Source organism: Heteronotia binoei, unplaced genomic scaffold (assembly GCF_032191835.1).
Source record: "Heteronotia binoei isolate CCM8104 ecotype False Entrance Well unplaced genomic scaffold, APGP_CSIRO_Hbin_v1 ptg000881l, whole genome shotgun sequence".
NCBI lineage: Eukaryota > Metazoa > Chordata > Lepidosauria > Squamata > Gekkonidae > Heteronotia > Heteronotia binoei.
In genome coordinates this window covers 47,117-70,583 of record NW_026800117.1, presented here as the reverse complement: position 1 = coordinate 70,583, position 23,467 = coordinate 47,117, and the positions used below count along the sequence as shown (strand labels likewise).

Below are 23,467 nucleotides of genomic sequence, written 5' to 3'. Positions count from 1 at the left end.
GGACCAGAGGGTCAAATTCTATGAGCCCCAAAAGATGGTGCCCCTATCCTTAATTATTTCCTATGAAAGAAAGGCATTTGAAAAGGTGTGCTGTCCCTTTAAATGTGATGGCCAGAACTCCCTTGGAGTTCAATTATGCTTGTCACACCCTTGTTCCTGGCTCTGCCCCCAATGTCTCCTGGCTCCACCCCCAAAGTCCCCAGATTTTTCTTTAATTGGACTTGGCAACCCTATCCCCAAAAGACCGCAGCATCTCAGCCCCCCAGGAGAATCAAAAAGACATTAACACAATCCTCTTTCTCCAGGTCCCGCCCCCCAGGGTTCCAGGCTTAGGCTTCCCAATCCCCAGGTCCCAGAGGGGGATCCCCCAGTTTTACAGGCTTCCCCCCTCCTCCAGCGAGCTGGCCGGTGGGGGAAGCCCCACCCCCACAGTCATCATGCACCTCCATGAACGATTCCCATAGGGAATGATGGGGAATTGAACCGTGGGTATCAGGGGCTCTGGGGGGGCTGTTTTTTGAGATGGAGGCACCAAATTTTCAGTATAGCATCTAGTGCCTCTCCCCAAAATACCTCCCAAGTTTCAAAAAGATTGGACCAGGGGGTCCAATTCTGTGAGCCCCAAAAGAAGGTGCCGCTATCCTTCATTATTTCCTATGGAAGGAAGGCATTTAAAAAGGTGTTCCGTCCCTTTAAATGTGATGTCCAGAACTCCCTTGAAGTTCAGTTATGCTTGTCACACCCTTGCTCTTGGCTCTGCCCCCAAAGTCTCCAGGCTCCACCCCCAAAGTCCACAGATATTTCCTAAATTGGACTTGGCAACCCTATCCAGGCTTGCTGTTAAGGCTTTGACCATCTCAGCGCTCCCTTCTCCCTCCATCTGGCTGCAGCCCTCAGAAGGGCAGCTGGAGCAAAAGCCCTGGGCACTCACAGAGGGCCCCCCCCAACGTGCTTCACCCCCCTTCCCCAGCAAGGAGCCACCTTGGGGCAGTGCTGCCATCCTTTTCCTGCTCACTACTCACTACACGCAAGGGCTTCTGGGAGCTCATGACCTCTCACAAGGGATTTCTCTCTCTTAGGACCACAGCTGACAAGAGCGCAACACAGAGGCCCACCACAGCCCCCCACCCTGCCAACCCTCTGGCTGCAAGGGAAAACCCTTCTCTGAAGAAGAAGAAGAAGAAGAAGATATTGGATTTATATCCCGCCCTCCACTCTGAAGAGTCTCAGAGCGGCTCACAATCTCCTTCCCCTTCCTCCCCCACAACAGACACCCTGTGAGGTAGATGAAGATATTGGATTTATATCCCGCCCTCCACTCCGAAGAGTCTCAGAGCGGCTCACAATCTCCTTTCCCTTCCTCCCCCACAACAGACACCCTGTGAGGTAGATGAAGATATTGGATTTATATCCCGCCCTCCACTCTGAAGAGTCTCAGAGCGGCTCACAATCTCCTTTCCCTTCCTCCCCCACAACAGACACCCTGTGAGGTAGATGAAGATATTGGATTTATATCCCGCCCTCCACTCCGAAGAGTCTCAGAGCGGCTCACAATCTCCTTCCCCTTCCTCCCCCACAACAGACACCCTGTGAGGTAGATGAAGATATTGGATTTATATCCCGCCCTCCACTCCGAAGAGTCTCAGAGCGGCTCACAATCTCCTTTCCCTTCCTCCCCCACAACAGACACCCTGTGAGGTAGATGAAGATATTGGATTTATATCCCGCCCTCCACTCTGAAGAGTCTCAGAGCGGCTCACAATCTCCTTTCCCTTCCTCCCCCACAACAGACACCCTGTGAGGTAGATGACGGTATTGGATTTATATCCTGCCCTCAATTCCGAAGAGTCTCAGAGCGGCTCACATTCTCCTTTCCCTTCCTCCCCCACAACAGACACCTTGTGAGGTAGATGAAGATATTGGATTTATATCCCGCCCTCCACTCTGAAGAGTCTCAGAGCGGCTCACAATCTCCTTTCCCTTCCTCCCCCCACAACAGACACCCTGTGAGGTAGATGAAGATATTGGATTTATATCCCGCCCTCCACTCCGAAGAGTCACAGAGCGGCTCACAATCTCCTTTCCCTTCCTCCCCCCCACAACAGACACCCTGTGATATTGGATTTATATCCCGCCCTCCACTCCAAAGAGTCTCAGAGCGGCTCACACTCTCCTTTCCCTTCCTCCCCCACAACAGACACCCTGTGAAGTAGATGAAGATATTGGATTTATATCCCGCCCTCCACTCCAAAGAGTCTCAGAGCGGCTCACACTCTGCTTTACCTTCCTCCCCCACAACAGACACCCTGTGAGGTAGATGAAGATATTGGATTTATATCCCGCCCTCCACTCCGAAGAGTCTCAGAGCGGCTCAAAATCTCCTTTACCTTCCTCCCCCACAACAGACACCCTGTGAAGTAGATGAAGATATTGGATTTATATCCTACCCTCCACTCCGAAGAGTCTCAGAGCAGCTGACAATCTCCTTTCCCTTCTTTCCCCACAACAGACACCCTGTGAGGGGGATGGGGCTGAGAGGGCTCTCCCAGCAGCTGCCCTTTGAAGGACAGTTCTGTGAGAGCTATTGCTGACCCAAGGCCATTCCAGCAGGTACAATTGGAGGAGTGGGGAATCAAACCCGGTTCTCCCAGATAAGAGAGCTCTGGCTGACCCAAGGCCATTCCAGCAGGTGCAAGTGGAGGAGTGGGGAATCCAACCCGGTTCTCCCAGATAAGAGAGCTCTGGCTGACCCAAGGGCATTCCAGCAGCTGCAGGTGGAGGAGGGGGGAATCAAACCTGGTTCTCCCAGATAAGAGAGCTATGGCTGACCCAAGGCCATTCCAGCAGCTGCCAGTGGAGGAGTGGGGAATCCAACCCAGTTCTCTGGGAATCCAACCCAGTTCTCACCACAACACCAAACTGGCTCTCCGGAGACCCCTCCCTCCCTCCTGGGGCCTTACTTGGTAGAAGTCCTCCCTGCTGAGCATCTCCTTGGCGGCCTCCCAGCCTGGCTTCTCCCCAAACAACTTGCAGAGGATGTCCGTCACCCAGACCACTTGCTCGGGGGGCTGGCGGTAGCTCCGCAGCTCCTCCACGTCCTGCGCCCGCAGCCCCGCCAGGGCTTCTCGGTAGTCTTTGCTCATCTGGGGAGAGAGGGCTGCCGTTGGCATCAAGGCCTCTCGCTCCCGTCCCACCCATGCCCCCCCCCCCGCGCCCCACACCTTCTTCATGGCCAGTTCCTTGGCCTTCTCCAGCTCGTCCCGCTCCTTGGTGAGGGCATCGATGCGCTCCTCGTACTGCTGGCATTCCTTCTCCTGCTGCTGCAGCACTAACTGCTGCTGCTCCACCTCCTGCTGGCTCTCCAACATTTGCTGCAGAAGACAGGAAGGAGACCATGGCCAGGGGTGCAGCCAGCCTCCCTTGCCCAAAAGACCCCCACGCAAAGGGAGGCTGCCTGCAAACAGGCACTTCTTTCCTTTGAGTGGTTATCGTCTGCACAGCCACACAAAGCAAAGATGCAGGAAGTTCTACGCAAAAACAGCCAGGCACAGAAACCTCCTCCCCTCACAACTTTGTAACTTTGGGCTGTGCGTGCTCAAGGGGCATTGAGCAAGCCAGTGGGAAAGAGCCTCTCCTTGGCCTGCGGAAGGTCCCAGGTTCAGCCCCTGGTGGCAGCAGCAGCATCTCCAGGTGATGGAAAGACCTTTTTCTGCGCGAGAGCCACTCCCACTTCTTGGAGCTGACAGTCCTAACCCTGACACCCTGAAAGGCAGCTGCTTTGCCTGTTCGTCGCCATCGTCATTTCCAAGGGGAGCCCTGTTGGCTGCAGCATCCAGGAGCACCTTTCAGATCAGCCAGACTTTGACAGAGGGGCAGAAGCTGTCAAGAGTCCCTTCTCAGCGGTCTCTGCTGGAGGGAGCTTTGACTCTCCTGCTGCTGCTCTCTGAAGGGCTCCTGGACTCACATCTAGCTGCTGTTCCTGTGTCCGAGTCAAAGGCCCCTGTCACAGGGGGAAGGTGGGTTAGAGTGGATGCACAGATGACCTTTTGAAATACAACAAGAATAGATGAACACCCTGGTTTTACTTCTTGGTGGTCTCTGTGCCGCACAGTGAGAGGGGCAGAGCAGTGGACTGGCCTACCTGGTGGCCGCTGCAGGTGCATCCACCAAAAAGAGAATGAAGTACAGTTTTTCAAAGGGATGTGTTACACCTGACATGCACCTCAAGGACAGCTCCCGTCTGAGCTGCAACTGAAGGCCACTGATGTTGCTAGAGTTCTGGTGGAAGGAGCTCAGATGTTCTGTGGACATGGCTTGTGCACCCATTTTGGCACTGGAGGTTCAGTGACTCAGGTTTGAGATGAAGCGCGCTAATAATAATAACAATATTTAATTTGTATCCCGCAGGCTCAGGGAGGCTCACAGAGCATAACATAAAATACCAACATTACAATAATAAAAGCACACTGGTTTCACAACGTATTACATAAATTCACTTATATATATGATTACATTAAAACCATCAAATTCAATTCCAGCAAATGCTGCCTTTCTTTGGTCCAGAACAGCAAACCAAGAGTGCTGGATATTGACAGAAATGGCTCGTCTGGTCTACACAGAGCAGGCCTGGCCCCATCCAAGGAATGAAGACTCTTGTCAGCCTCAGAGAAGGGCCAGATCTTGGTTTCAAGAGGGTTTCTGATGCCGTCTGAGGCAGGAGAGAGAGTATAGGCTTTTTAAAAATTATTATTCGTATTTATAGTTTATTGAAATACATTATATAAATAAATCATATACCATATTAAAAAAACCAAATACAGATAAAACAGAGATCAAAGGTAGATTCCCACATTCTTATTCACTTGCAATGTTAACTCTATCTATTCACTAATAACTGCGTTCACCTTCACTATTACATTCCGATTTAAACCTGAATGTTTCTCATTTACACAGCAACTTCTTGCTTCCATGGTCCTGCAACCACTTATGAGAGATGATAGGCTTGATTGAGGACTACTATACTCCTGTGGAGGGTCTGATTGGACTGCAGAGAGCTCACGAGTCCTCCAGGGCACAAGCGGCAGGAGCTCTGGATGGGGGACTCTGTCCTAAGGTTGTCTGAGATCTGTGGTTAGTTGATATACCTGTCAGAGGGCAGCTGCAGAATCTTTGTGTGCCACGGCTGCTGTGGCCGCTGCACAGTGGATAGGCTGCAGAGCATGGTCTCCCTCCCGTGGAGCAGGGGGAAGGAAGGGAGGGAGGGAGGGGTGCTAGAAGAGGCATCCTGAGCGCTCCTGCAGGAAGGCATCTCCCAGGGACAACCAGAGCACAGCTGTCCTCTGCTTCCTAGCAAATGGACTGCTTATGGTGGGAAAGCCCCGTCTCTAGAACCCTGCATGTCGATACGGACAAAGTCTGAGTCCAGTCAGGCACCTTTCAGAGCAGCAAAGTTTGGTTCTGGGTAGAAGTTTTCGTGTGCGCCCACTTCCTCAGGGGCCTCCATCTGAAGCTTTCCATCCACAAAACCTTCTATCCAGAATCAAACTGGACCACCAGAACTTTGTTCTGTTGCTTCAGACCCACGCAGCTACCTACCTGGATCTACCTGGATATGCCTAAGTGACCCCTCTGCCCTGAAGCCTGAGGGCAGCCACCTGTTCACTGCAACATGGGTGACGATGAGACTGAAGAAGGTGGCAACGTGTTTGTCATGGACTCAGGCAACTTAGCCTGAGAAGCTGGGAACAGCCTTGCCACGATTGGCTGAGACACAGCCATGGTAACTGAAATGTAGTGAAATGAAGGGGCTCCAGAAGAAAAAAACACCTCAGAGAGTTTTTTAGTCTTCAAGAGGAAGTCTTCAGAAAAAGCCTGGAGTGTGAAGACTGGGACGTAGGCTGGTCAGTTGTGGTGTGAAGCAACTGGACAAGGAGCTGAGGACAGCCAGCGGGGCTGAGTTCCTTGTGGAACAGAGCTGGGTTGAGCTTCTGTCTGAGAGTCTGAAGTCAGAAGGGGGCAAAACCAGGCACCTTCTGTGAGGGAAACACTCCGTGGGAGTTCTGCCAGCACATCTAGGAAGACTCCTTGTACAAACTGAGATCACTCAAACACTGGAAGGAGGACTGGATGCTGATGGCTGGAAGGGAATCCCAAGACTCAAGGAATCTAGCTGGGGCTGAGACACACAGGAGTGAGGGGCTGGTATTGGCTCTCAGAGGTGTGAGTCCTGGAGGCTAGTGTGTATCTCTGTGTGGGAGAATTAATCTGGCACTAGTCAGGAGTTCTCAGTGTGGAAAAAAGTGACTGTCAGTTTTATTATTTTCATGATTTAAAGAAGCCTGAGCTTAGGGCTATTCCAACCCTGCCAAATGTCCTGAGTGCCCAGTAGGCATAGTTATTAAGCCTGCCTGTTTATATTTTGAACTACTTCAGCCTGACAAATCTCTGGAGTGTAGAGATTGATTATTTTGAATTTCTGCCTGCCCACTGATTTGCCTTTTTAATTAGCCTAATCAATATTATTTTATCCCTCTCCTTTACCTTTGGTGAACCAATAAATATTCTTTGTGGTTTTTAAACTTTAAAATGTCTGGTGCCTAGTCTTTATATTTTTCTGACAGGATTTCTGTGTGTGTGCCTGGGGAAGAATTTATAGTGGTCACCCTCCCAAGCTGACCCTTGCTCACAGTGTTTACTTCACAGAGTACATAACCAGAAGCACCAAGTAGTTGATAAGGAACTTCTGGTAGGACTACGTGGGTTGGCTGAAGGAACCCATGCTGTGGTGGGCACTTCAACCTCAGGCAAAAGCTTCCATCACCACAGCAAAGTCCAAACTACTCCCTCGCAGGAAGGACTGTAACAGGAGGAATTTGTTTTGAAAGTCCAACATCAATTAGAAGTGCTGGAAAAACATGACTTGTAAAAGTCTCATGTCTAATTTGGCATAGTGGATGACTGAGAAGGTGGTTGCCTTGAGTCCCAAAACTCTTTGGATATTGATTACCTGTTGTTGGGGTGGTGGATGGAAGTCATGATACGTCCAAGGGGAGATGAACCCTGCCAGTGGGGAAGCCCAGTAATGCACCTGTGAATTGGAAGATTCTTGCAGATGGAAGGACGGATCTCTCAGGTATAATCACTGCCATGCACTTGGTGAGAACTCTCTGAGAAGCCAAAGGGCAACACCTTGTATTGGAAGCAGCAGGCATCTCCCACAACGTACCACAGAATCCGAAGATGCTGAGGTTGCACAGAGACGTGGAAACAATCCACATCCGTGAGGTCAACAGACACAACTAGGCTCCTGGATGGAGAAAGGGCAGGATGGAAGTTAGAGTCACTGTCCACAGTCTTGGCTCCCCAAGATCAACAGCGGGTGGAGACTTCTGTCTTTTTTCAAGACGGTGAAGTATCTGCAGCAAAGCCCTGGGGCCGTCTGGGTGGTGGAAGAGAAGTAAACCAAGCTGCACATTCCAGCCTGATGATCAAGGGGAGGGGCGGGTCCAAGGCTATCACCTCCCAGGCTGGAAGATGTGACTGGAGAAAAGCACTGATGAGAGGATGGAGGCAGCAGGGGCTTTAAACCCCCACCCCCACCAAAAACTGCCATGGGCTGGTTGGAGACAACTGGATTTAGGCAGGATGAGGCCTGCAAGTCCAAGAGTCTTCAGGCAGGAAGAACTGAGGTGCTTCGTTGCAGGACAGAACACTGTTTCCATGTAAAAGAAGCTGCCCATGAAGCACGCTGTAGATGTCTGTGTTTGCATTTTCCCCAGCAAGTCTCGTCCACCTGAGTGATGGAAAGTTGTCCCCTCCCAGAGCTAACCTCTGGCGGAAGGGCGACTGATGCAGCCAGGCCTGGCCATGGATCGTGACTATGGCAGCCATCCTCTCTGCTCCACAAAAGGCCATGCTCCTCGCTGCTGTTAAGCAAGGCACAGAGACTCCTTACCCCAGTAGAACATTGGAGCCATTTGCTTCACGTTGGAGAGAAACTGGTCAGAAAGTGGGGCAGCCTTCTTCTGAAATGGTCACACCATCTAAGATGTAAGAAACCTTCAGGGGCTGAGCTGTGGCTCCACAGAAACTGTGCCCTTCCTGCCCAGCAGCCTGTCTTCTGTGCCTGCAGGGGCTGCATGTGAAACCTGCCGGTTTCTGCCCACGACTACTGGGTGGGGGCATCATTCCCTGGCCATGCCTCTCAGAGCCTTCTGGGCTGCTTTGGGGCAGGAGGTGTGGTCTCCCCCAGCTGCCTTCTTCTTCCATGAATGCAGGGTGAGCCAGAAGACACCATCTCAGAGACAGATCCGGACAGGGCGGGGGGGGGGGGGGGGAGCAGCCGCCATGTTGGTCTCAAGTGGCAGAACAAAGTCTGAGTCCAGTGGGGCACCTGGAAGACCATCCAAGTTTTATGCCACATGTGAGCTTCTGTCCTCAGATACAATGGAGTGGAATTTACCAGTCCATACATATCAGCAGAGGGTGGGCATTAAATCTGCATGCAACAGAATGAAGGGATTTATCAGATTCAGCTTAGTTTACATGGTTGCCATTTAACACAATGAAGATCATAGAATCAGAGTTGGAAGGGACGTCCAGGGTCATCTAGTCCAACCCCCTGCACAATGCAGGAAACTCACAAACACCTCCCCCTAAATTCACAGGATCTTCATTGCTCTCAGATGGCCATCTAGCCTCTGTTTAAAAATCTCCAAGGAAGGAGAGCCCACCACCTCCCAAGGAGGAAGCCTGTTCCACTGAGGAACCGCTCTAACAATCAGGAAGTTCTTCCTAAGGTTGAGCCGGAAACTCTTTTGATTTAATTTCAACCCATTAGTTCTGGTCCTACTTTCTGGGGCCACAGAAAACAATTCCACACCATCCTCTAGATGAGGACTTGAAGATAGTGATCATATCACCTCTCAGCTGCCTCCTCTCCAGGCTAAACATCCCCAGCTCCTTCAACCTTTCCTCATAGGACTTGGTCTCCAGGCACCTCACCATCTTCGTCGCCCTCCTCTGGACGCATTCCAGCTTGTCTATATCCTTCTTAACATGTGGTGCCCAAAACAGAGCACAATACTCCAGGTGAGGTCTTACCAGAGCAGGTCTTCTTGTCTCCTTCCTCTCTCCTTCTTCTTCTTCTGTGGTTCTCTCCAACACGGAGGGTGGCAGGTTGCAGCCCCCTCGCCGAAGGCCATGCCTGGGTCCTGACCCCCCTGCTCCTGGTCTCAGGTGGCCACGTTTCCCAGAGGTCTCAGGCAAGAGGAGTTTCCAAAAAGCCCCACCCGGGTGATGCAGAGTCCATGACAAAGCCACTATCTCTGCCAGTGCAGAGCCCCTTTTGTGCAACAGAGAGACCGCCCAGAAGGAAACCAGACAGGCCCCAGGAAGGACCCTCCCCCTCTCTGACAAACCACAGAGGCTGGAGTCCCACTTCCAGAAGGACCAAGAAGACTCCTGGCTGCTCCAGGAAGCACCTCAAGACCGGGCATCTTTATTCCCAGGGCAAAGAGGGGCAGGTGCTACAAGAGCAGACCAGCCGTGCTCCTGCCAGCCCAGCCTTCTCAGGGGACTACTGCTGTGCACCAACCGGAGGAGCCCCAAGGAGATGGCAGTGAGCCCACACAAAGTTTGCTAACGCTTCCTGCCACTCTTCCACATGCACCACTTCACTGCTCTGCGGAAGAGCATAGCCGCTTCCTTGCCACCACCTGGCCTGGCCTTTGGATCACAGGGACATCTGCCCTCCCCCCATCCCCAGCCAAGATCAGTCTGGTCTCTCCAAAAGGGCAGGCCACCATTGGCTGAGGCAGATGCCCTGGCTGGCTGCAGAGGCTGTGGCAGTCCTGGCCCCTTCTTTCCTTCCTCCCCCCCCCCTTTGCAGCAGATATCCAAACTGTGCTGCTGCATACTTGCTCCCCCATCCCACCGCCTCCTCCTACCCCAGGGAAACAGAATTCCACTCCCACAGCCAGTGCTCCAACCCAGAAGGTTTCCACCTGGGAAAGAAGCCTGGTGAACCCCTGGGAGGTCCCCCCCCCTGGGCCAGGTACTGGCTCTTGCAGTGGGCAGGAGATCGACCATCACGACTGATGCTCCTGTGGCCAGAGCAGGAAGGGAGCTCACCTGCTTGATCCTGTTCAGCTTCTCCTGGAGGGCGTGCACGTCCCGGGAGTGGGCTTGCTGCTTCTCACTGACTTCCCCCATCTTGTGCAGAGCCAGCCTCATCCTGCAGGAAGGGAAGGGAAGGAGCTGTGGGGCAGCGTCTGGCCCCTGCCTCCCCCAGGGCCCCCCGGCCGGCCAGCCAACCAGTCTCTCTCTCTCAATGGGGGGGGGAGGAACCTGCAGCCACCCTGAGCAGCCTCTTCAGGGAGAGATTAAAATGGCCGGAGGGCCAGACAGGCAAACGACATGCCAAGGGAATAAATGCTGCATGCGGAATCCATTCCCTTTTCTCTGTGCAGGTTTCCTTCTCAATGACTTGATTTCAAGAGAAGGAGAAGGAAGGACACAGAAGGCGCAGCCTTGGCCCACAGGCCAGCGAGCTCATCGACATCAGGGAAAGGAAGATGAAGAATCCAGCTGGATCCGCACTCAGAGCCCCATTTCCAACAATAGCCAGGAAGGTGCTTCACGGAAGCCCCCCAACGAGAGGGCCTGAAGGCAGTAGCCTCCCTCATTCCCCACCAGAGACAGGCTGCATCTCACGGAGGAGGAGGAGGTGGACCGCCCTGCTTTCACCTGCCTGATCTCTTGTGGCCATCCACACATCCTGGACCAGCCCAGTTCACATAGCACCTGCTGCGCCAGGAAGTCCACATTTCTTCCTGCCTTGACCACCAGTTTCATGGGGCACCCAGAAGTTTCACTCCCTCCACACTGCACATCCTTTCCTAAAACCTGGCTGTGTCTCACTGGCCCTCAGGGAGACCTTGTTCCTCAGCTCCAGCCCCGGCAGCCTGTCCTTGTTCCAGCAGCCTCTCGGGCAGCCCGGCTGCCTTTCCCAGCACTCCAAGCCCCCCCCCCCCCAAGAACTCTCAAGGGGCAGGGAGGGGTCCTGTCGGTCTCTAGGGGACTGGCCATTCTGATGCCTTTCCTGCCCTCCAGTGCTTCCTCCCTCATTCATTCTCCGGTCTCTCTCTCTGGAGCCAGGGTTTCAGCCACAAACGGGCACCTTTATACTTAGTTACCCTGAAGGAGATCTGAGTTATATGCTGGCAATTTCCTTCTGCACAAGGGTGAACTTAGACTAATGTATCTTTGAACCATTGTTTCTGAAACAGATCTACTGATTAGAATAAGTTGTTTTTTTACAAGGAGCCTGACAAGCTCTTTCTGTCTTCTCCCCACAACAGGCACCTTGTGAGTAGGTGGGGCTAAGAGAGTCCACAGAGACTGACTCAAGGTCACCCAGTGGACTGCATGCCAAGAAGAAGACGACTGCAGATTTATACCCCGCCCTTCTCTCTGAATCAGAGACTCAGAGCAGCTTACAATTTCCTATCTCTTCTCCCCCCACAACAGACACCCTGTGAGGTGGGTGAGGCTGAGAGGGCTCTCAGAGAAGCTGCCCTTTCAAGGACAACTCCCAGATAAGAGAGCTCTGGCTGACCCAAGGCCATTCCAGCAGCTGCAAGTGGAGGAGTGGGGAATCTAACCCGGTTCTCCCAGATAAGACAGCTCTGGCTGACCCAAGGCCATTCCAGCAGCTGCAAGTGGAGGAGGGGGGAATCAAACCCGGTTCTCCCAGATAAGACAGCTCTGGCTGACCCAAGGCCATTCCAGCAGCTGCAAGTGGAGGAGTGGGGAATCTAACCCGGTTCTCCCAGATAAGACAGCTCTGGCTGACCCAAGGCCATTCCAGCAGGTGCAAGTGGAGGAGGGGGGAATCAAACCAGGTTCTCCCAGATAAGAGAGCTCTGGCTGACCCAAGGCCATTCCAGCAGCTGCAAGTGGAGGAGTGGGGAATCCAACCCGGTTCTCCTAGATAAGAGAGCTCTGGCTGACCCAAGGCCATTCCAGCAGCTGCAAGTGGAGGAGGGGGGAATCAAACCCGGTTCTCCCAGATAAGAGAGCTCTGGCTGACCCAAGGCCATTCCAGCAGCTGCAAGTGGAGGAGTGGGGAATCCAACCCGGTTCTCCCAGATAAGAGAGCTCTGGCTGACCCAAGGCCATTCCAGCAGCTGCAAGTGGAGGAGTGGGGAATCCAACCCGGTTCTCCCAGATAAGAGAGCTCTGGCTGACCCAAGGCCATTCCAGCAGCTGCAAGTGGAGGAGTGGGGAATCCAACCCGGTTCTCCCAGATAAGAGAGCTCTGGCTGACCCAAGGCCATTCCAGCAGCTGCAAGTGGAGGAGTGGGGAATCCAACCCGGTTCTCCCAGATAAGAGAGCTCTGGCTGACCCAAGGCCATTCCAGCAGCTGCAAGTGGAGGAGTGGGGAATCCAACCCGGTTCTCCCAGATAAGAGAGCTCTGGCTGACCCAAGGCCATTCCAGCAGCTGCAAGCGGAGGAGTGGGGAATCCAACCTGGTTCTCCCAGATAGGAGAGCGCTGGCTGACCCAAGGCCATTCCTGCAGCTGCAAGCGGAGGAGTGGGGAATCAAACCTGGTTCTCCCAGATAAGAGTCCGCACACTTAACCACTACACCAAACTGGCTGTGGAGGAGGAGGAGGAGTGGGGAATGAACCTTGCTCTTCCCACCACTCTTAAGCACAGACACAAACACGCCCTCTGAAGCAGCGTCAGGTCTGCTGCTCAAACTCCCAGGCTGCTGGGGGGGCGGGGAGGGCCATTGCTGGGCACTGCAGGGGCAAAGGGACTTACTGGTCTAAGCGCTTGCCGGTCTTCTCCTTCAAGTGAAAGAGGAGCCACACAAAGATGTTGAGAAGGTCCAGGAAGCTCCTTGGCGTGACGAGAGGCAGGTGAGGATCCAGGTAGGTGCTGTAGGTGGCGGCTGAACTGTGGATCAGGGCTGCAACCTTGGCAACGCACAGCACCAGGTTCTGATGGGCTTGCAGGGAGCTGGCCGCTACAGGAGCACGCAGGAGGGATGTCAGAGAGCAGAGGGGGGGGGGCAGAGGAGACCCCCCTGAGAGAACTCGGCACGCACCGGGGGAGATCCAGGAGGCCTGGCCCAGCCTGCTCTGGAGGTGCTTGGAGGCCACTTCCCGCAGGGCCTTGAGGCTCCAGGCCTGGCAGACCTTCAGGCTGCCCAGCAAGTGGGAGAGGACCGTGCTGGTGAGGGGGGGCAGCCCCAGGCTGCTCGAGCCCTGCCGGCTGGGAGCCCCCAGGAGCAGGACCACATGAAGATTGTGGCGCACAGACTGGAAGAACCTGCAACAGAGCAAGCAGCCCGCTGGAGGGAGAGAGGGAGGGAGGGAGGGCCTGGAGGCTGCCCCCGCCTGCTCCCCTCCCTCCTCTCACCTCTGCAGGACGAGATCTTCCCGCATGGTGCGCTTGAGGGCCTGCTGCTCCTGCAGCAGGGCCTGGACGATGGGTGCAGTGTCTTCGGCTTCGTAGAGTCCCGGGCAGGTCCCCTCGGCCATGAGGGCCAGCACCAGGTGCAGGGGGCCCAGGCCCAAGGCGGGGGGCACCAGCAGCAGCACCCGCTGGCCCTGGACCCCCGCCTTCCAGCTGGCCAGTCGCAGCAGCGCCAGCACCTGCCCCTCGCTGGCCTCCGCAGGCAGCTCCATCAGCACGGAGGCGGTGGCCTGGGCGGCCAGGGCCACGAGGGTCTGTCTCCCCGTGTTCCTCCGGAAGGCCACCAAGGCCCCGTGCTGCTCCACGCCACACAGCAGGCGGCTCAGGTGCACCACGTGCCTCAGCACTGCGGAGGAGAGCAGGAAGTGGGGGGGCAGCGAGGGGGCCAGCTGGCTCTCCAGAGCCCTCCAGAGCCTCTCCTGGTACGGGTTGTGGGCACCGGGGCTGCGGCGTTCCAGGTCCAGCTCCTTGCTGAAGACGATGTCTCCCGGCAACTCGCCTGGCGACAAGAGCAAGTGGGCGGGCAGAAGCGGGCCAGAACTCTCCTTCTTGGAGGATGGGCGGCGCTTGGCCCTGGCGTGGCGCAAGGGCGGGTGGTGCTCGTGCTGTGGTTGGCGTCGGTCAGGGGTCGGCCCTGACGGGACTCTCTCGACCTTCCTGCCCCCCTCCCCCTCCTCCTCCTCCTCCTTCTCGGGCTCTGCCTTGGGGCCTTCCCTCTCCAGCTCCCCCAGGGCAGTGCCTCCCCCGCCCCCCCACTGGGCAGGCTCCAGGGCCAGGGGCGGGGCTTGCAGCACGGGGTCCCAGGGGTCAGGCTGCTCCGCTTCCACGCTGCTGCCAGGGAAGTCCAGAAGGGCCTGTGGGTCAGGGAGGAAGTCCCTGTCCTCCGGCTCCAGCCCCTCCTCCTCCCCCTCCTCCTCTGACCCCAGGGCCCAGGTGGCGCAGGACCTGGAGAGGCTGGAGGGGTAGAAGGAGACGTGGCTGTGGCTGGGGGGGTGCTCAGCAGCACTCAGGGCGCCCAGGGAGGGGATGATGCGCAGGAAAGGGCGCCTGGTGCAGAAGTGGGCCATGGCGATCTCCAAGAGCAGCTGCCCACAGGCCGCCTGCAGGTGCTCCCCCCGCAGCGGGTCCCCAAAGATGCGCAAGGCCTCGTGCAGCCAGAGGCGCACAATCAGCCGGACGATGAGCACCACGGTGTAGCTGGGGCCGATGGCCATGCGGGATCCTGCAGAGCTGCGCCTGCTGAAGATCATCTTGACCCCCTGCTCCTCCAGGGGGCAGCTGAGGTGGATGCCTGGGCGGGGCCGCAGCAGGAAGAGCCCCTTGAAGAGCTGCCGGAGGCTGTGCAGGGAGAAGTGGAAGAGACAGCAGGCCGGCGAGGGCGGGAACTGGCTCTTCACCGCCTCGTAGGCGTCCAGGCTGGCCTTCACCAGGGCGGCAGCCAAGTCGTTGTGCCGGGTCAGCAGTGGGAATTTCTCCAGCCAGGCCAAGGTGGCGGGCGTGTGCATGCTGAGCAGGGCTTCTCTGGTCAGAGGAGGCAGCACCACAGTGCTGAAGAGCCGGCCAAAGCGGGGGCACAGCGGCATCGCCCCCAGCACCGGGACGGAAAGCGTGCCAAAGCAGTTGAAGCCCACGGCTGGGCAGTGCTGCAGCTCCAGCGTGTCGGGATGATAGAACTGCTGGTGTGCCAGGGCCTGGCGCAGAGTCTCCACCATGGGGCTTGTCCCTCGCCCTGGATCTGATGGGAGGAAGAAGAGCAGGGTGAAAGGAGCGGGTGCCCCCCCCCCCGTCCCAGCTCTCAGGGCCTGTCTGAGGAGGCCTCAGGCAAAGAGGGAGACCAACTAACACAGCTTCCCACCCCCCCGCCCCGGAGTGCTTGGCACTCACCCAGGGGGGACAAGTGGAGGTCCTCCACCAAGAAGAGGCAGCGCCCCTTCAGGGCCAGGGCCCAGGCAGGCTTGCTGAGGGGCGAAGGGCCCTTCTCGCGGGACTTCTTCAGCAGCAGCCGGCGCAGGTGAGCAGCCTTCAGCACCAAGGAGACGCACACCCGCTGGCACGAGTGGTTGGGCTGCACCAGCATCTCCGCAAAGGATGTCTTCCCACCGCCGGGCTCCCCAGTGAGGAGGACTGGCTGGTTGGCCCCCAGGAGCAGGTCCAGGACATAGAGCACTCGCTCGTACTGCAAAGGGAAAGGCACGCTGGCCTCAACCCGGCTGGGCTCTCTGATGCCCGCCTCCCACCCAGACAGGCAGGCAGGCAGGCGGGCGGTGCTGCTGCTGTGGCCCAGGTTTATTGATTTACTTCCTGAGAGGTTTGACCACCCCTCCCGATAGCCGGGCCCAGGGCACTTCACTGCAATTTACATTTCAAAAACAAATAAAACCAAGTTAAATAACAACCAAATATTCTGATTCCCTGCAAACTGGACGGTGTCCAGAGCAGATGGTGCTGGTATCCCACGGGTGAGAGCAGAAGTGGGAGGGCCAGATATAAACCACTGCTGCTGCCCACACCACACACCTGCCAGAGCATCTCTGCCTTGCAGGCCCTGCAGAATGCATGAGGGCAGCCATTCCCCAGGGCCTGAGCAGAAGGACCCCATCACACCAAAGGCGGCCGCCCACCACCCACTTGCCTCTAGGAAGCCCGCAAGCAGGACGACTGCAACAGCATGCCCCCACCCCAGCAACTGAGACCAAGGGGCATCATATTGCTGCCTGCCTGCTGCTGCTGCTGCTGGGGGAATGATAACAAATCAATAGACTTCTAGGAGTCAATTAACGAACGAAACACACACACACGTTCTTTTCCTTTCTCATACCCCCCCAATATACTTATTAATAACATCTCTAGATGAGTCATAGAACCACAGTTTTAAGGGGCCACAACCCCCTTGCTCAATGCAGGATCCGCCCAGTGTTCCTCCAGCCACTGCTGCCAGACTGCCGGGGGGGGGGATTCCACTATTGAACTGCTGAAGTTTTCCTCCCCGCCCTTCACTGAGACCCCTTCTTGTGAGTGCTCTCATCCTCTGCTGCCTGCCCCCCTCCTCCTTCAGAGACAGTTTATGAACAATGTTGTTTTGCATTGGCTATTTCCGGATATTATGAGAAGCATAATGAAATGCAACTGGCATCGGTTTTTCTAGATGATGAGAAAGCATTGGATAATTTGAAGTGGATTTTTTTAAAAAATTAAGAAAAATGAATTTTGGAGATAATTTTGAGAAATAGGTGAAGTCAATTTATACTTCTCAGACTGCTAGAATAATTATTGACGTCATTGCTAAAAATGTATGAATTGTTGAAATATGAAACCGAGGGACAGGTGAAAGACTGTATGATAAAATGGGCTAAGAACTTTGGACATGATATTCTAATGGCACAGTGGGAAAGATTATGGCTGAAGGGATTTGAGTTTACATTAGATGTTAATCGATAGGAACATTTTTATAAAATTATGTTTTGTTGATATAACCAGATAAGCTGGCTGGAATGTATAAGAGAGGCCCAGGGTTGCCGAGAGCTTCAATGAGAGTCTAAAATAAAGCTCTTGGGGAAGCAGCCTGGCCACTAGGGCAGGAGGCAAAATTGCTGCTCTTCCTCATATAATTCAACTTCTTCTTTAACGGAAGAGAAGGCTGAGAATCCCCTGCTGCTCACTCAACAGAGGGCTGCGATCCCTAGGGGCCTGTGGTTTGTTTTGTCCAACTCTTTACCCACCCCCTCCTCTCTGCCCCATTTCTTGGGCTCAAAGAATCTGTCTCTGTCTTGGAGCCCTCTTTCCAAAGGTCTCAGCAGCCCTGCCTGACTCAGCCTACAGCCACGAAGATGACTGGCTTTGGCAGCTTCCTCTGAAATAGTCATGGTTTGACTCTCAAGCTGTGTCTCATTATGGGATGAAGGGGAAGTTGGCAGCTAGAAGTCACCGGTTGAGTCTCTGGCCTGCAACTGAAAGTGACAGCAGCCCCTCCTCAGCCTGAAGCCTTAACCCCTCTAGGATCCAGGGGCTGAGTCAGGAGAAGGCTGCTCCTAACATGGCTGCCTTTCCCTCTCGAAGCCCAAGGGAACAAAGGGGCCTCATCACCCAGGGAGAAACAAACCTCCGGCTCCCAACCACACCAGAAGGGAGGGAGGAAGGAAATGTCTTAGTCAACAGCCCACCCAGTTCCCTTTCCAAATGAATAAAACTGGGGCCCAGGCAGAAGAAAGTGGAAAGTGCTGGATCAGTGCCCAGGACACAACCCCACCAAGGGTTGCTGAGTCTCCCGCAGCCTCTGGTGGAGGACTTCCTTCGCGCGCGGTGCAGTGACATCACCCGCGAGTGGCGTTATCGCGCCAGCAACATCACATGCCAGCTGCTCCAGGCGTTTCTGGGGAAACTCTATGGTTTCCCTGGTCACTTGCGGGTAGGGTTGCCAAGTCCAATTCAAGAAATATCTGGGGCCTCTGGGGGTGGAGCCAGGAGACTTTGGGGGTGGAGTCAGGAGACACTGGGGGTGGAGCCTGGAGCAAGGGTGCGACAAGTGTCATTGCACTCCACGGGGAGTGCTGGCCATCACACTGAAGGGACCACTGCACACCTTTTCAATGCCTTCCCTCCACTGGAAATAATGAAGGACAGGGGCACCTTCTTTGGGGGCTCATAGAATTGGACCCCCTGGTCCAATCTTTTTGAAACCTGGGGGGTATTTTGGGGAAAGGCACTGGATGCTATACTGAAAATCTGGTGCCTTTACCTCAAAAAACATCCCTCCCAGAGACCCGCAGATCAATTTTCCATTATTTCCTATGGGAATAAGTCTCCATAGGGAATAATAGAGTTCCCGGCAGACATTTCCCTCCCCTCCCCCCGCTTTCTGATGACCCTGAAGCGAGGGGAGGGCCTCCAAACCGGGGTATCCCCTGCCCCCACCCACAAGTAGGGATTGGCAACCCTACTTGTGGGTGACATCATTGCACTGGTGACATTAAGGGAGCTTCTCCCCACTGGCACAATGTAGGCCGGCAGGTTGGAACCTCCATGGCAGTAGAGCCCTGCTTGGCCCAGGAGCCTGACAGCCCAAACCCTACCCTGTTTGCAGGGTGCAGCCAGCTTGGACCTCCACTGGCTCTGAATAAATCGTCTTCACTGGGAGCGATGAGGGAAATGATTTTGACATTTGAGCTGAAGTGAAACCCAATGTGCAAGGGTTAACTTTAGCCAACAGAGAAGCAAGAGTGAAACTTAGGGATGCTGCATATTACAGCGAAGTCTCTGTGTTGGACAGAGCTCGATACATCTCAAGGCCATCTTGGCAGCGAGAAATAAAAGTGGGACCACTGAGCATGCTTAACAGCTTTATGCATATTCAGTTCCATGCCCAGCATAGGCAACTGCTTCATTTGCATGGACATGAAATACATGTTGAAGGTGGGGGTTCATATTAAGGAGCTGATATGTAAATTGTGTGTGTGAGGCGTACCAGAAAGTTGTAAACCTTGCTGTCTCATCCAATGAGATGGCAGGGGAGGAACCTATCATTCGGCATCAGGATAAATTGCATGGAATTCTGTGAATGAGCCGAGCTTGCCTGATGTATGCTCCTGCTGATATCAGTAAATCTATGAAATGAATCCATATGACTAAGACTTCCGGGGTTGGAAAGATTGGGAACTGACGCATCTCTCTTTCGTGGAGTGGACCAACGCCTTTGTTCTGGGCATAAAAGGTGTTTTTATCACCTGCTGCCTACCCTCCCAGACATGCTTGCAATATTTTGAGGAGTTTAACATTGGCTGGCGAGGAGTCCCGCTGGGGCTCCTTTTCGGCTTTGAAGAATCTCCCGTGAAAAATCGCATAACAACGTCTACAAAGGCTTTCTGGAGTCATTAAGTTGACATAAGTTCACCCAACCCCAACTTTCTATGGACTATAGACTACTGAAGATTGGAACGAACGGTGTAAGGAAGTTTTGGACACTTGATAAGGTACAATTCTTATCTTTCATTCCGGGACTAAAAGAATGTTTTTAAACTAAAGAAACAAAGATTTGGAACTATTTGCAAAGAAGTAAAGCTGTGTTACAAAGGCTGGGGGTGAAATCATGGCTTTGGGACTTTAATAGGTGCTGTAAAATTCAAAAAACCAAGATTTGTTTACCTTTGTGGCTTCTGCAAAAAAAAATCCCCCGTCATAACAAAGCCTCAGCTTGCAATTGCAAAACAGGAAGTGACGATCGAACTATCGCGAGAATGGAAACCATTGAGAATGGGACTTCATTTCCAGAGAGTCAGGAAACAGCGCTGGGAGAAGAGGGACATATGCTAGACCTCCAGGCCTACTCTAGCCCAAAAAATCATAGAGTTGGGGCCTGAATAAGTTGCGGCCACCATTTTGAATGTTTATAAAACTTTAAGTATTAATATCCTGGCCCAAGAAGCTCTGAGGATGGCGATTTTGGGCTTGCTGAAGAGGGCATGCTCTAATCTATTTAACCCTGTTATCAGTTTGTAGTTTGGTGAGGTCATCTTGGGGCCTATTATATGCTATGGGAAGACTGACGTCTGATGTCTGATCCAAAATACGAACTAAGAACGCGTGGAAGAGCTGGTTCAGTGGAGGGCAAAATGTCTAAGATTGCCCAAGAACAAGCTGGATGTTGTGGAGGCCAGACTAACAAAGGCAATGAAAGATTTGATAACTACAAGTGAGAAAAAGTTGACTAAAGAAACTAAAGAAATAACAAAAGAGATAACTAAGAAACTAACAAAAGAAATAAATTCCAGTGCTGACGCTGTTAAGAAAGAGATTAAGAAAGAAACTGAAGATCTGAGGAAGGAGTCACAAGCAACAGCACAGACAAGGTGGAAAATAGAGTTACAAATCAAGATGTTACAATAAAGAGGTGGAAAATAGAGTTACAAATCAAGATGTTACAATAAAGAAGATTCAGGAAAAAGTTCTACTACAAGACTGTAAGCTGATGGAGAACTTTGTACGGGGGGTGCCAGAAAACAATCGAGGACTTAAAGAAATATATCATGACTATTATTGTTGAATATTTGGGTGAAGATCCATAGAAGACTGAAGATCAATGTGATTACGTGTACAGGGTCAATTCAGAGTTTGCCAGAAGGCGTAAATTGCCAAGAGACACAGTAATTAAATTTGCCACTAGAGATATAGTGGGAAGGATCTTGAGCCAACAATTTGCAAAAGAATTGGTGGTGGAGGAGAGCAGAGACAGAATAATGAAGGAACTACCAAGGAAGGTCATCAGTGACAGAAGACAATTTAAACCTTTGACGGATAAATTAAGGGCAAAAAGTACAAGATATAGATGGATTTTACCAGCCGGACTTACTTTTGAGTATAAAGGGCTGAAGTATTCCATAATAGACTGTCAGCTTGTATACATTGAAGCTTTGTTTTATGACTTGACCTGTTTATTTACTGTGAACTAACATTAGGCCATTTGCTACACTAACCCTAGAATTGTAGAAGGCTCATCGGGCGGGGGGGGGGAGGCCAGTACTCCAACAGGCCTTTGAAATGTAAAACATCTAGCCGTTCCCAGGCGCCTGGAAGAGACAAGCAAGGCCATCGAGGCGGAGGAGAGGCGGCTATGTAGGTGGGAGATAACAGATAACTGCCCTGGCTCTTCTCAGCCAAGAAGTCCCAGGTTTATGGTGGGGAATGATTTAAACCCCCTAGCCTTTGATGTGTATCCTTATATACTCATGCTTGCACCCTTTTCGTTATTAGTATCAACGACCCTGCGTTGTGGTATGCATTGCTGTAATCAATAAACAGAAACTTTGTTTTCAACAAAGCTAGCCTGTCTCATATTGAAATCTTCAATGTCCCTACGCTGACATAGACATTCAAGGCATGAAAGGGTTTTTGGCGGACAATATGGATTTTGGGGACACAGCTTAATTGAAGAAACATTATGGATTACAAATTAATTTATTGGAATGTTAATGGCCTAAATTCGCTGCAGAAATGAAGAGCAACATTTCATTGGATTACAAAACAAAAATGTAATATAATTTGTTTACAAGAAGTACACATTAGACAGTCGGATTACAGATTTTTACATAACAAATTTTTAGGGGAAGAATTTGGTTCATTGGCTAAAGAAAAAAAAGGGGGAATGATTTTTTACATAAAGAAGGAGCTGGAGCCAAAACTGATTTTTAAAGATAATGAAGGTAGAGATTTGGCAGTAGAAGTTTTGATGTATGGCAAAAGGACTCTGTTGTTGGGACTTTATGCTCCTAATGGGGCTAAGAGTGACTTTTTCAATGATATTATGAAACAACTGGATCAAGTAACATACGATCAGATAATGCTTATGGGTGACTTTAATGGAACTATCCAGAACTCCTTAGATAGATCTGGGGGGGGGGGGGGGGGGATGCCGATGGGAAACTACCTAAAGCATTTTTGAACTAATCAAACAAGAGAGCTTAAAAGATGTGTGGAGAAAATTCAACCCCAAGGTACGAGACTATACCTTTTTTTCAGCCAGACATAATACCTTTTCTAGGATTGATATGTTATGGGCTATAAAAGAGCTGGGGTTGATCACAAAAAAAGTAGAGATTCTTCCGAAAATAGGTGCAGACCATAACCCGTTGATGTGGTTGGCTAAAGGGAGGAAAAAAGAGAGGAGGTGGAGGATTGATGACTTATTACAGATAGTGGAGGTAGTGGCATCTCTAGAAAAAGAAACTAAAGCTTTTTTTCCAAATAAATGACAACCAAGAGGTACAATTTCAAACGGTTTGGGATGCCTATAAGGCTGTGATGAGAGGAATATTAATTACATTGAATAATAAGGATAGAAGGGCAAATGAAAAGCAATTATTGGACTTACAAAAGAAAATAAGTAAAAAAGAAATTGAATTAAGAAAGAGACCGGGGAAAAAAGAAAATTTTGCGAGAAATTACAATTTTACAGAGTCAGTTAAGTCATTTACTGAATAAAGAGATGGAGTGGAATTTGAAAAGACTCCAACAAAAATCTTTTGAAGGGGCAAACAAACCTGGAAAGTATTTGGCGTGGCAAATGAAGAAAAGAAGGGAAAATAAATACATAAACAAGATTAAAACCGGTGGCAAAGAAATTGTAGATCTGGAAGGCATCAAAAGGGAATTCTACAAGTACTATGCTAACTTATTTAAAGGCCAGCAAGTTGATAAAGCAAGAATAGAAGCTTATTTACAAAATGTGAAGGTAAATCCAACAACAGAAATGATGAAAGAAACATTGAATGATCCAATTGAAAAAGGTGAAATAGAAGCTGCAATCAGTTCAATGAAAATAGGGAAAGTACCAGGACCGGATGGCTTTTCAATAAAATTTTACAAAGTTCTTATAAATATATTAGTTCCAATGTTCCAAAAATTGATGAATAATATCCGTTTGGATGGGCAAGTGCCAAATACTTGGAAAGAAGCAGTTAGATCTTTCCAAATACTTGGAAAGAAGCACCGGGACGGAGACGGTGCTGGTCGCCCTGGTAGATGACCTTCGGCGACATCTGGATCAAGGCGGCTCGGCGGTGCTGATGTTGCTGGACCTATCGGCAGCGTTCGATATGGTCGACCATCGGCTTCTGGCGTGCCGCCTTGCCGACGCAGGGATTCAGGGGTTGGCCTTGCAATGGCTTTCCTCTTTCCTTGACGGTCGGGGACAAAGGGTGGCGATTGGGGAGGAACTGTCCCGGAGACACACGCTTGAGTGTGGGGTGCCTCAAGGGGCGGTGCTTTCCCCGATGTTATTTAACATCTATATGCGCCCCCTTGCCCAGATGGCCCGAGGGTATGGGCTGGGTTGCCATCAATATGCTGATGACACCCAGCTCTATCTGCTTATGGACGGCCGGCCTGCCTGCGCCCCAGAAAATCTGGACCGGGCGTTACAGGCAGTGGCTAGGTGGCTTAGGCTGAGTGGGCTGAAGCTGAACCCGGCGAAGACAGAGGTCCTTTGCTTG

The 23,467-nt window shown here is 52.3% G+C and overlaps 1 protein-coding gene across 1 annotated transcript in view; it reads right to left on the bottom strand.

Annotated features, from left to right (window-relative positions):
• DNHD1 (dynein heavy chain domain 1) overlaps positions 1–23,467 on the bottom strand; it is a 95,128-nt gene that overhangs the window by 31,211 nt on the left and 40,450 nt on the right. Inside the window, exons 23-29 of the mRNA XM_060263783.1 lie at positions 15,372–15,663; positions 13,431–15,222; positions 13,117–13,340; positions 12,831–13,035; positions 10,132–10,234; positions 3,222–3,371; positions 2,961–3,143 (exon numbers count right to left, since the gene is read on the bottom strand). Of these exons, the coding sequence (XP_060119766.1) occupies positions 2,961–3,143; positions 3,222–3,371; positions 10,132–10,234; positions 12,831–13,035; positions 13,117–13,340; positions 13,431–15,222; positions 15,372–15,663 (2,949 nt within the window). The remainder of the gene's footprint in view (positions 1–2,960; positions 3,144–3,221; positions 3,372–10,131; positions 10,235–12,830; positions 13,036–13,116; positions 13,341–13,430; positions 15,223–15,371; positions 15,664–23,467) is intronic.